The 13,689-nt window shown below is 49.8% G+C and overlaps 1 protein-coding gene across 3 annotated transcripts in view; it reads right to left on the reverse strand.

The window, feature by feature from the left end:
- The window catches only part of LOC144819406 (interleukin-31 receptor subunit alpha-like), a 720,774-nt gene that overhangs the window by 392,562 nt on the left and 314,523 nt on the right, over nucleotides 1-13,689 (reverse strand). For all 3 annotated transcript variants that reach the window (XM_078677309.1, XM_078677308.1, XM_078677307.1), the window contains exons 7-8: nucleotides 8,026-8,164; nucleotides 7,856-7,938 (exon numbers count right to left, since the gene is read on the reverse strand). In XM_078677309.1, coding sequence (XP_078533435.1) covers nucleotides 7,856-7,938; nucleotides 8,026-8,164 — 222 coding nt within the window. The remainder of the gene's footprint in view (nucleotides 1-7,855; nucleotides 7,939-8,025; nucleotides 8,165-13,689) is intronic.

Genomic DNA, 13,689 nt, shown 5'->3' on the forward strand with positions numbered 1-13,689 from the left:
GAGAAAAGGAGTTAGGTTCTTGAAATATGGGAATGGCTGAACCTTATGAATACAAAAAATATATATATATGCCAACCCACTCTGTTTAGTTTTGCTCTAAGTCATTAGCAACAGATCAAGCTCAATTTTGATTTGTTAGGTATATTTATTTTTACCTTCTCTTTTAAATGCACTTCATAGAAAAAATCAATTGTTTCTATGTCAGAAAAAACAGCACAACATATATAACAAATATACACATTAACTTATACAAACCATTTATCAAAAAAACACATTATTACATACATGTAAACATTCACTGTACACTATACACTAGACTTTCATTATATACAACCTCACTTATACAAATCTATTTTCATCCGTTCCTCTGGCAAATATCAACTCATCGCCTTATTGACAATCAATGATTCCAATCAGAGGAACAGTAGTAGACAAAGTCATAGTCAACAGGAGATAACACTCGTTATCAATTCTATGAGTCAGTAGTTATTAGTATTTTAAAATTGTATCTCCGTTCTGCCGACGCGTTTCGAACACCACACAACAGTTATGGGTTCTCCTCAGGGCTTTGTCACTTCTATCTGCATGTGTATAGAAAAGAAGAAAAGCACCAAACGGTGTTTCAGTGTACATTCTCTAGCCTCATATGTCTGCATGGCTTACATTATACTGCGTTTAGTCCATATTACCTTTCATGTGGCTGTGGTAGTCCTATGTTCGGTTTTTAGATCTTTAGAGCTGCAATCTAAAGAATAATTCTATTTTAGAGCCAGACTTGGATTGAGCCTTAAGGTTACTTTAACAAAACACTGCGTGACATACCTTTGTTTAATCTTGTGGGTCTGCTTGTGGGCGTCTCCCTATGGCTCGGACACACTTTTCACCTATGGCAAGCAGACCCACAAGATTAAACAAAGGTATGTCACGCAGTGTTTTGTTAAAGTAACCTTAAGGCTCAATCCAAGTCTGGCTCTAAAATAGAATTATTATTTAGATTGCAGCTCTAAAGATCTAAAAACCGAACATAGGACTACCACAGCCACATGAAAGGTAATATGGACTAAACGCAGTATAATGTAAGCCATGCAGACATATGAGGCTAGAGAATGTACACTGAAACACCGTTTGGTGCTTTTCTTCTTTTCTATACACATGCAGATAGAAGTGACAAAGCCCTGAGGAGAACCCATAACTGTTGTGTGGTGTTCGAAACGCGTCGGCAGAACGGAGATACAATTTTAAAATACTAATAACTACTGACTCATAGAATTGATAACGAGTGTTATCTCCTGTTGACTATGACTTTGTCTACTACTGTTCCTCTGATTGGAATCATTGATTGTCAATAAGGCGATGAGTTGATATTTGCCAGAGGAACGGATGAAAATAGATTTGTATAAGTGAGGTTGTATATAATGAAAGTCTAGTGTATAGTGTACAGTGAATGTTTACATGTATGTAATAATGTGTTTTTTTGATAAATGGTTTGTATAAGTTAATGTGTATATTTGTTATATATGTTGTGCTGTTTTTTCTGACATAGAAACAATTGATTTTTTCTATGAAGTGCGTTTAAAAGAGAAGGTAAAAATAAATATACCTAACAACTCAAAATTGAGCTTGATCTGTTGCTAATGACTTAGAGCAAAACTAAACAGAGTGGGTTGGCATATATATATATTTTTTGCGGTATCTTGCCGGGAATTGCAGAGGCAGATTCAGCAACAGCCGACTGGTGCAGGTCAACATGCGACGCAGGACTCTCGCTTGCACGGGCTTGACCTTTCCCCTAACTCATCCTGGACGTTGAGCGGTTTTAGGGGACTGCCTTTCGTGCCTTGGTTTGTTTAATTCTGGTTTTGCAGTATAGATGGATGGCCTGCTGGCGGAGCAAAGATGGGCCACCCTGTCTCGGCCGTAGGCGTGCCTCCTTTTCGTATGGCACAATGGGGGCGGAGTCACACGCTGATAGATCATGCTCATTGGCTTACCCCGTGTTGAAACTGTCTGGGCCTGTATCCCTACATCCCCCAGGCCAATGTTCGCCCCTGCAGGCCTTCTTTGTTTCTATGATTCCTCATATACAGGGTTACAGATTTTAATAAGTAAGAGGTAGGTGTTGCAGGGCCGAGACGGTGGCTCCACGGCTTGAGATCACTCCCATGGAGCCAGGGCTCCAGATTTGAGTTTTGGCTTGTGCGAGTCATTAGTGGGTCGGGGCAAACCACCGAATTGCCAGCTTCGCTTTGGTGATCAGAAATACAGTTTTGTCTACTGCCATTAGCGGGCAAAACTTCACCACACCGCGCTATCTTGAATAGTCACAATCTCAATTACAATTTCGATAGTGTTGACGAACTGCACCACACGTTGCATCACCGAACCCCCCCCCCCCAGAAGTGTGTCTCGATCACTTTGTTCTGTAATGTGCCGGGGTAGCTTGCATGGGTGTACAGGCACCACAACATGTTGGTTTTACTCGCAAAAAAGTCCAGTAGTCATTGTAATGTCTTACACTGGCAATGAAATGATGACGTGGCACACAGAGCAAACGGACACCCGGGCCACTATGAAGTAGGGCGAGCAATCTGACACCTTGGCAACCATGGAGGAGGGCGGATAGCCCTTGGTTGGCGATGCAAAGGAGCTAGAAGAGTGGCTTATTTCACTTCAATCGAAGGGAGCGTACTCGACAATAGTTGGGCACGTTCTAGGCAGTGCCTCGGGTAGTAAACAGAAGGCTAGGTCATGCTGAATAGGCAAGGTAACCGGCACTCACGGATAGCATTCCTTTCCGTTGCATGTACATTCACAGTACGTTGTAATTATGAGGTAATTCTCAAGTGCGCATTCACGACATGAATAGCTGTCGGTCAAGATTCTCAGGGAACGGTAGACTTCCTAAGGCAGTGTGTCTATGGCCAGTCTGAAGGCCATAGTCATAGCCTGACCGATGGTGGTAGCCCCGCCGAAGCAGTATAACTCTTAAACAGCCTCCCCCAGCTCTGCTTGGGTCTAATCATATTTGATTTGATCCTCCTGGACCTGCTCGGTGGCCTGTTCAGGTACAGGTGGTAGGCGCACATCTCCGCTTCCAGCACCAGTGCTAAGCAAAGATTTGAGCTAAGATCAAGGGTGGCATAGGTACCTGGGCTTTATGTAGGGCCACACAGGGAGGATGTCCCATCGGTAAGTAACAGCTAGGGTAGTCCACGCAGGCATCACCAGCCATGATGCCAGATAGGCATTGTGGGGCCCCGCTCACACTAAAGTGGGCCAGGTTCACTATGAGCTTAGTATCACTGGGCTAATTTTGAGTTTATGCCAGTGGCAGCGGTAAATCCCAAAGAGTTGTTCATATGCAGGACTGGTGATTGTGGCAAATTGTGCGGCAGACCCTAAGAGGCGGGCACACGGTGGGCAGATACAGTCATGCTGCGGGATGGGCTCCCGGCAACTGAATCAGCAGGCCTGGCCGGCATGCCACCCTTCACTCCCGCTGTAAAATTTCATTTATACCTAGCAGTTGTCAGGCAACATGGTAGTAGTACGCTGGATATCACTAGTAGGAACCTTTCTGCATGGAAAGAGTTCGGTTTGTTGCCTTCAGTCAGTTATCGCTTGCGTAAGATAACGCAGAGGAGCAAGATGCATGCAGTGAAGAAGGGGTGCCAGGCAGATCCTATGGAGGACGTGAATGCTAAACCTTGAGTCCCTTTTGTTAGGCCACAATCTCCATACTTGATTTACACATGTATGATTCGCCGTCTCCATATGGGTGGGTGACGTAAAGCGCTCCGACACCCTACATCAAATAGAGAGGTGATATACAAAACAAATAAATTTCACGCGTGAGAGAGACGCCATGGCTGGCTACCACAAATAGGCACAGGCTGTGGGTAGGTTTGGTATCACACTGAACGGGGGGTGCATCACTGGGCACGCCCTGCCTGGGCATAGGGTTTGATAAATACTGTAGGGCACCCGCAGCAGTGAGGGATGCCATCGGATTGTCTGGGGCTGGAGGTCGAAAAGCACTTCCTTCCCTTAGGCCCGCAGGGCCTCCAGCAGAATGGCCACTGGATCAAGCAAATTCAAGGGGTTTTCCTGCGCGGTGTTCGTAGAATGGCTCACACCAGTAAGGGCAGGTTGCCACTGGAGCTGTCCCAGATGGGGTGAGCTAACGGGGTGGGGGCTATAAGGTAAGGCACAATGGGTCAGAATTCTTTGAAGAACATTTGGCAGTCCTGGTACTCAAGGACAGAGCAGTTATTTAGCATATTGCCCCCCCCCCCTGTTCCCATTGTTTTGCTTGCTTCCTGGGGGGGAGCTGCCGGCAGCATTGGCATCAACCCAGTCCTGTCACGAACCCCCGGGAGCCTAGCTAGCAGACGGCAACGTCACTTTAGGCCCCGGTGGGACACAGATGCAATTATAAGGTCTCTTAGTTCATTGGTAGGATGTTTTCCAACACCTGAGTCCACCACACTTACGGAAGGTAAGTCAGTGGATGAGGCAAAGTCACATAATCACCACAGTACAGCCTGGGGGCCTGGACGGGGGTATGCACTGCCATGACAGTAACACTCATTGCCGTGGGGCGCCAGTTTGGCAAGACAGCGATGGACAGACTAGGGCTTTAGTACGCGACAGGACAGTAGCAGTTTGCGCTGCGGAAGCTGGACTGCTGGCAGCAGTGGGCACGATTCATGCATTCCCATGCCAGGTCAGGAGTACTGACTTGCGCACAGCAACACAGGAGGTAGTATTGTCGGTTACATGGGGGAAACCTTTTGGGGGGGCTCTGGTTGGGACAAACTTGTGTGAGACGGTACAGCCTACCCCCCCCCCGTTCTATGCCCGCCCCGGGCAAGGTACAGACAGTACTCGGGCCACTCTTCCCCCTTTTCTATTGTATTTCCAGACTATTATTCGGGTAGGGTGACATACTTGGATATGGTACAAGGCAGCAGCCCCCCTGATGGTAAGGATAACAATAGGCAACTCCACGAAACCGCAGATAGGAGTTTCCGTTCGATCAAATGAATCAGTATTTGGGGGGGAACAGGATTCCTGACACCGTTGGGGATGGAAGCATCCAGGGTCAGAGTGGCGAGGTGTATATAACCCTCCCTCGCCACGCCGACGACCTCTTTGTCATCGCACCGGACATGCGCGGCCGCTGCCTCGCGGGACACGCCGTCTCCCACCCTACCGCTTACCCGGCGTGGTTGGGGGTAGGAATCATGGTGAGAATGTCGTAATCTTGTTCTTTTTTCGTTGCAGGCGGAGTTACAGGGCGATCTGGAAGCAATTGTGTACAGAAGAGTACCTCTGCACGGCACATAGGGGTGCCAGAGCCCAGGAGCCTCATGAGAGGTTCCTGGAAACCGCGTCGGCGCCCCGTTTCTCCTTCGGACGGTTGTGGGCCTGAACAACCAGGGGCTTGCCTTGCTATGCTCCACCCTGAAAGGGGCATGAGTAATAAGTGTCACGTGATCCGGTAGGAGGATCACCAGAAGTGGCAGCACAAATGGGGTTCGCCCCAGTGCTGCTTGGCTCATCAGGCGGGCAGGTGGCAAGAATGCTGCCTGCCCTTGGATCGCCCGTAAGATAACCCACCATATTACATAACGTTGTATGTAATAAACCTGCGCAGTTTTTTCCCAATATCTATTTGTGTCGTGTGTATTTATTGCATCATGCTTGGTGCTTCGGGGTGGGGAATGTCGCCATGATGGTACTATGCTTGTGCTACGGTTTTCGGCGTTGCTTATGCTGTCCGTGGAATTCTTATCTACAGCTTAATTCACAGCTACGATGTGCAGCCCTGCTTGGTTTACGGAGGATCTCTTGTCTCGGCCCTTCATTGAGCGGACACCTCTGATCTGTCTTATCCTTCGGAGCTCAAACAGGCAGCAATCAATCCCACGTCTCCATTTTGTCCTGATAATGACCAGATAAATTGCGGAAGGTTGAAGAGCCGTCAACAGTTTTCCAGCTGAAAAAGATATTTATTGTAGAACAGGGCACAAGTCATAAAAAAAGAAGTGGGGGGGACGCTGTCACCTATCGTGACGTCAGGACAGGAAGTGACGTCAGGAAAGATGACTTGCACCAGCGGGCTCATTGCCTCCCCTCGCTCACCCCTTGGATGCGATTGTTCCACGCTCGGTGGCTCATGCTGCCTCTCAGTCCCAGGGTCACAGGGTCAGATTCCTCTGCCTGTTCTCTGTTGCATTAGCTTACTCTGAAATCACTTTTAAAGCGCTTGGCCTCTCTGGGACGAGATCCGATCTCGTCCCAGAGAGGCCAGAGAGTGAAGTCTAGCTGTTTGGCAGGGGGGACGGCGTCCACCCGGTAAAAAAAAGTGTGGCACCCGGTAAAAAAAGCGTGGGGCGGCTCCGTCCATCCGCGTGGTACGCCGACTCGAGCCCTGTTGTAGAATGACACATACGACAACGTTTGTTCCATATTTTTACTCATGCACAGGATTATTATAATTTTTCGCCATTATCTTACTTTATGTCTATAACCACGCGCCGTCCACATGCACTTCATGAGCACTCGGTGTTCACTTGGTTGCAAGAATATTAAATAACTATTTTTGGATTATTACTGGCCATATCATTCTTGTAATTTATTTATATTTTCAATACATTGGTCTGAAGCATTGTATGGATGACAAAATAGTTTATTTCAATAAGATGCCCTTTGGGACATTGTTGTAAGGTCGGGTCTCCAGAAAGCTGGGCGTCCTACAACTAAACCTACGGGGTGCCACCACATGGCCCCTCACTCGTAGGCAGCACTACTGACTCACTTTGTCTAGAAAGGTAACCTCTCTCACCACTCCCTCTCGGGTAGGGGCACCTCAACCCTTCCTGAGTGGCAGTAATCTTTCCCATCATTTTTCCACATCTACTTTAGTTTGTGAACTGCAAGTGGAGTGAAGAACAACTCATTTAAATAGAAGTAGGACTCTTCCTTTCACCATCACTCTCTGGTTCCACCTGAATGTCGAGCTTTACCAATGCTCCTTCGCTTGGAAAACAAAGTCATGGCGGTGACTGGCTGTTGGTCAGAGCCTGTGAGGGGAGACAATCCTTTGTATTATCCCCTCTACCCACCTGGTGCCCAGTAACAGACCCGGAGGTTGGTAGCCCATTGTGGTGACTCGGTGCACATCACTGATTTAATACCCAGACTATGGGTCAGAATCCAGCAACTTGTCTCTATTTTCTTTGCCTCCAAACCTGGGAAGGACAGGCACTAGAACACAAAGAGTCTTGGGAAATGTTCACATTGGTGGCTGAGTGCGACCCAAAGCCGGTCTGTTCAGCCATTTGGTCTCATAGAGTCTGTTCCTTCATGTCAGGCTTGGGGTTTCAGTCAGTCGGGGTACTTCCTTTTCAGGGATGATGGCAGGTCCCTGCCACAGATGGCACGACTGGTGCCCTGTAGGGCTGCCACACGGTCAGCAGCACCCGGAAGCGCCAGTCTGCTGTCTCCTAAGACCACTTCTCAGATAATTTAAAGCAACAAAATCTTCTAATTATAGCTGCTCGAACATATGTGGTCAGTCAATCAGGCACCAGAACATCTCCTAGTCATATAAGAACACATTGCCTCATAGGTGGTGCATCATTAGCCATTCCTGTGTATAAGATCACATATCCATTCTTGTGTATAAGATCACATATCCATTCCTGTGTATAAGATCACAAATCCATTTCAAAATAAACCATTTCAAATAAAAGAATGTCTGTGAAGGAGAGGTTATTGAATCAGGAAAATACGGCTCGACCAATAAACTATCTGATGCTCATAAAAGATCAAGTAAGTTCATAATTACCTCCCAGCTGACGGAGACTGCCCTTCTACCTGGTGACAGAGGTTCAATGACTGGCTTGGTCACATTTGGCATTTCTGTGAGCTCTGGTAAAAAATAAAATAGTAGGCAAAAAAAGAATGAATACTTGTTTAAAAGAGGTTCATCGAGTGAAAATATAACTAAGAACTTACTATGAATAATTACAGTTTCGGTTCCCCAATCACAGTGGTAGCATGATTGGTCTGGGATGCATTTCACTTGAGCACTGAATGATGAAGACATGCTGGACTGTGGGACTGTGACTTCTACTTCAGGCTTCGTTATAGTCACCTAAAGAGCAATGCAATGAAGAGATGCCAGTAGAGTGTTATAAATCAATGAGGGAAACATCCGAGAATTATAGTCTAGCTAGAGGAATCTAATCTTATATCTTAAATAGGTGCATCTAACCAAGAACACAGCATCAAAATACAAATAATATCATAATCACATCTACTTGTACTATGAAACACACTGAGCAAATCATTAGTCGCTAAATGGGATTACAGAATCCCGGGGCCAAAATATCCCCAGTTGCGTCTTCAGGATGTGGTCAAGAGAGCTTGTACCCTACCTCTGGGAGCATTCTGTTCTAGGCAACAACACGTTTTCTAGCTAGTGCCTCAGGGCTGAAATATGTCAGTCCTCAAACTTTGGACCAGATAATTCCAGGCCCGACACACCAGAGCCAGAGACCTCTCGGGGGGGCTTAAAGCAGCTCCTATGCCCAGCCCCCATCCACCCTCATATTTCAAACAAGCATTGGCATAGCCAATATGTCTCGCCTTCGGAACCTTGTAAGTGTTTAGCCATGTAACAGTTAATGTTGTTGCACCAAGGATATTGTGCTGCATAACTAAATACTTATAAGGTCCCAAAAGCGAGACCTATTGGCTATGCCAATGCTTGTTTCCTTTATGGTGAATGGGGGAGGAGAATAAGCAAGAAGGACAACGAGGGTGTGGGAGGGAATAAGCAACATAGCTGGGGTGGTGGAGGTTGCAGGGGATTAGGCAATACGGTCGAGTGGTGAAGTGGATGAAGCAACACGGACGGGGTGGGAGGGGAAGATGCAAGGTGGATAGGAGTGTGGAAGAGAAAGAAGCAACACAGACTGGGCGGGATGGTAAGGACACAGGTAACACAGACCACAGACGTGGGGCATGGGATGGGAAGGAGCAGCATTACGTGGCAGGGAGAGAAAGAAGCAACACGAATGGGGAGAGGAAGGGGGAGAAGCAACTGGTAGAAAGAAGAGATCAAAGTGAATTGTGTTCCTTCCAATATTATGGACGCAGTCATTTGTTAAAATTAACCCCTGACAAATTTGTTCCAAAGAAAATAGCTGTGTGGTGACTGAACCTGCAAAACACAGTAAATACAGTTTCCCCACCCACAGTACGCGGAGCACTGCAACCTGTAAATCCTTTATAAAACATACAGCAGCGTCTGAAATGCGGCTTTGGGGGGGGGGGCCGACCAGCGGGAGGCCTGCCACCCCCGGGGGATTTTGGGGCCGGGGGAGGGGGGGACAGAGCCAGCACCGTACGTGGGCTGGTTTTGGGCTATTTAGTAGCCTTGGGCTGGGGTTGGGCTAGTTTTGGGCTGCTTTTGGGCTGGCCCCCTTTAAAACCGGACATTTTGTGTTACAGGTCACCATTTTGGTGGCTGGTGACACAGCAGCCGGGCGGGGGCTTGGCGGAGGTATTTATTTTAGGTACTGACCATTCTGTTAAGAGTTTAGGTATTGTGTAGAATCGATGCGCGGGCATGATGGGACCGCATTAATATGGTGCATCTCTTGAGGATGGGCGCGTGCGTGTGCTTATGCCGCTTCACGGTGTTAATTTTCTTCTTGTCCTTGGTGTGTGCAATAATCGAGATTGATGCGCTAGTACATTTAATGGTTGGTTTCCTTCGTGATGCGGTTTCATATTTGCGGGGGCGCACGAGAGGTTTGGGTCTTTCGGCGGTGTTCGGGCGGGGGGATGCGAGGTGGAGGCTTGTGGCCGGGGTGTGCGGCCAATTGGGGCCTACGAGGGAGGCTGGGTTTCTGGTGGCCCCCTCTCCCCCTTTTCTGTAGATGCATTGGCGCAGGTCGGCGGCTGCGGACTGGTTCGGTGCTGGGGGCTCGGCCTTGGTTCCCTCTTCTGGGAGTGTCTGGGCTCTGGAGCTTTCTTCCGCTGCGCGGCCTCGCCGCATGTCCTATTCCCCATAGCCGCTTCAGTGCGTGGCCTGGGACGCCGCTTTGTGCTGCTTCACTTCTTCCCGTCCTCCTTGGGCGAGAGAGGACAACGCCTCCCTGCACAACGTGAACATGGCAGGGTCGTGTCTTCAACGCTGGTGCGAATATGCAAACCCGGCCCGAACTGAAGCTGCGTTTTGAAGATTGGAATTCGTTCTCCATCCGAGGCCACTCACTTTTGATCTGTAATTCAATTTGGGAGGCAGTTTTACACAAGCATTTGGGAGATGTGCATGGTACTTTAGGGAGCAGCTGCCTACGTAGGCCGCGCACAAACGTGTCTGGGAGGTTGTGTTTGAGGGTCACGACGCTCACGGGAATTTCCGGTCCATTTTGATTGTCAGCCTTATGTAATACCTCAACCTCATTAGTGGGATTCATGGCTTGTTAATTAAAACCGCGGCTTTCAGATCTCTGCTGTCTGCATCCGAATTGTATTGACTGTTTTTAATGCTGCCATCCCTTCAGAGACATGTCTCCTTTATAAGGGATTCCGTGTGATCTTTCCACTTTTGCTAAAACTCGACTATATTCGCGAAATATGAATAATTGCATCATTGGTTGTCACATTACACGTTTTAAATAATGCACCATTTTGGTTACCTTCTACAGTGGGTGTCTGCGGTCCAAGCGGTTGTGTCTGACGAGATTGTGTTTTTGTGACTTCTTTTTATTTTCTCTTATATGTGCTTGATCTTGCATGTGCTTACCTGTTTGCCAATGCATTTCTTTTTCCTAGTGCTGTTCAGATCGGCACCAAATGCTGCACTCGGAGGCCTTCGAGTGGGGGTGGGGGGTGTCCTGCGGGGAATGGGGGTTGGGCAGGTGCGGGGGGGTTGGAGGTGCGATGAGCACGGAGGGGGGGGTTTCGGCAGGGGGAGTGGGAGTTTTTTCGGGGGCGGGAGGGGGTTCTTAGGTTTCTTCCCCGGCATGCTGGACCACACCTCTTGTTCTGGGCAGGGACGCGGAAATAGGCGCTCGGGAGAGCAGCATGCGGCTCCACTCGACCGAGGGGATGGGCCGGCTCTGCCTGGTACGGGCGGTCGTGCTCCCCCGAGGGACCATTCTTGGAAAGCGCGAGTGGAAGCGGGGCTGTGCGCCCCCTGCCGCTCCCACCCCGAAGGGCCTGGACGGCCGCCGGGGGTTGGGGAGGAAGGCAAGAGACTGTTGATCTGATGCGGATTATTATTTATTTATGTATGCATTTTATAATAAGAATAGGCCGGATACAGGGGCATTACCAGTGTATGAATTGCTTAAGCAAGGTTACAGTATATGAGGCATAAGTGACAAGCGTGTGCAAACGGAATACAGGAGGTTGCAATCGGGCGTCACAGGAGGGAGAGTGGTATTTGCGCGGGTTACAAAAGAGAGGTGCTAGTAGGGGTAATACTGTAGTGAATGGAGGACACTCGAACACAAGAGTGAGAGTTACGTGGGCATGATGGCCCCCGTGAAGGTATTGGAAATGAACAAATGTAGGAGGGGAACACGGGGTGTTACACTGGACCCGTGACGTGTGCATGTGAACAAGAGTCCCAATCACGGGTGCTGAGTAGTACTGCTATAATGGCAGTCTCACGGACCACGCGTACCCACTGGATCGGCACTTCCATAGTTGGAGGGTCAAGGAATTTTCTATACAACAGGGTCTGCCTGCAGGTAATAGGGGGCAGGATTTAACTTTGGGAGGGCCTTGAGGGAGGGGAACTTTGAGGTCAGTTTGGAAAGCTGGGGAGGAGTTGGTTGGGTCGCACGATAGCGGGGGAGGTGGAGTGGGAGGCTTGGGGGGTGGGGAGAATTGCAGTAGTCCAGTTTTGGTGAAGACCAGCGATGGGGCCAGGGTTGTTGAGATCATGCTGCGGGAAGGAGCATGCCTCCCACTAAGAGGGCGCAGTTGGTGTCGAGCAAGATTGGCAATTGGAGTACTAGGGGGGTAGATGGTGTTGTGTGACGATTAGGACCCCTGGGTTTTGCGCTATCGACAATGATGGGTGTGTCGTTTCATAGATTCAGCTGGTCCATCCATGAGTGCACCAGTGGAGAAAACAGTAAGGAGGAGGGGAGGAGGACTTGGATCGGGGGATGGGATGGGGTTGTGTCAGCAGGTGGCAGGGTGGAGTAGGACGGAGCCATGAAGGGGGGATTGGGGTACGATTTTATTTATCTAGTTATGCGATTTTATATAGCGCGGACTTTAACCGAAGGTGTCAGAGCGCTTCGCAATGGGACCAGTAATGGTACAAGAGGACACAATTACAAGTGAACAAATTACAAAAGCAAATGTTGGGTTCCATGGGTCAAAGGTGACAATAGGAGCAACCAAAATACATGAGGTGGCAACCGGTGCATTACAGGAGGAAAAGTGATTTGTGTGCAGGTTACAAAAACGTACAAGTACCAGGAAGGTTTAATACTGCAATAAATGGCTGACACTCCGAAAAAAACAAGCGTTACATAGGCAATGGTGGCACTTGTGCAAGTATCTAAAGTGAGGGGTGGCAAACAGTGTGTTACAAGAGAAAGGTGGAAGGATGGGCCCAGTGCTGGGCAGGAGGCCATGGGCCGTTGGAACTTGTGGAGGATTCTGAGGAGGAGGGGGAGATGCGGTAAGGGGTGAGGCCATGGGGGCAATTGAACTATGTGGAGGATTCGGAGGGGGAGGGGGAGATGTGGAAAGGGGGGGAGCAAAGTAACGGTGTTGGTAGTGTGTTTCAGGTATGCCCGCGGCAAGGAGCACCGAGGTGACGGCCCCCTCCCCCCCTGCCTCCGCTGGTTAGGCGGCGGGATCCAGTTGCGACGCCAGCCTTGACGCCAGGTAAGGATGGTGGCGGAGTAGGGGAGTGGTTTGAGTAATCCTCGGCTGTCGGTTGGTGCGGATACCGGGGGTCCTGGGGGGGCGCCGGGGAATGGCGCGGTATGGAGGGGGTGCCAGGGGGGGTGCGGGGAGGGGGGAAAGGGGGGCAAGGTTCTGGGCATAGGCTCATCACCAGGGAGGGTGGAGGAGTTGAGCCGGCCATGCGAACACAGGGCTAGCGCGGGGCAGGTGTGTAAGGAGGAGAGCGGGGCAGGGATGGGGTCCCCCTCCTCTTTTGGTGTGGAGCCGCGCGGTCGGGTTTGAGTGTTCCCCCTATCGGGGTTGGGCTCAGGAAGGAGCCCGGTCAGTCTCGGCGGTCCCAGCAGCGTGCAGGGTCGGGGGGGGGTGAGTCGGTCGGTGACTTTGGCGGCAGAGCCCCTCAGGGGTGTCGTATAATATCAGGGACATGGCGCGGAGGAGCCCGGCGGCGGTGGGTGAGGGTTTCTGGGCAAAGTGCGAGGTTAGGTTGGCGTCCTGGTGTTTCGGTGGCATCCGGGGGATCACCGGTCGGTGGGGACCCGGTTTGAACGGGGGGCACTGGTGGGGGACCATAGCAGGGGGGTTCGATTTCGCGGGCGCGTTTGGGCGTTTCAGTTCCTTGTTGCAGTGGGCTTTTTCCTGGCGGACAGGCTCTGAGACAGATGCACGATCTGGAGGACTTCTTGCTGGTGGGATGGCCGGGTTCAGCGGACTGCCGGCGGTTGCTGGTCAGTT

This window comes from Lissotriton helveticus, chromosome 2_1 (assembly GCF_964261635.1).
Source record: "Lissotriton helveticus chromosome 2_1, aLisHel1.1, whole genome shotgun sequence".
In the NCBI taxonomy this organism is placed as follows: Eukaryota; Metazoa; Chordata; class Amphibia; order Caudata; family Salamandridae; genus Lissotriton; species Lissotriton helveticus.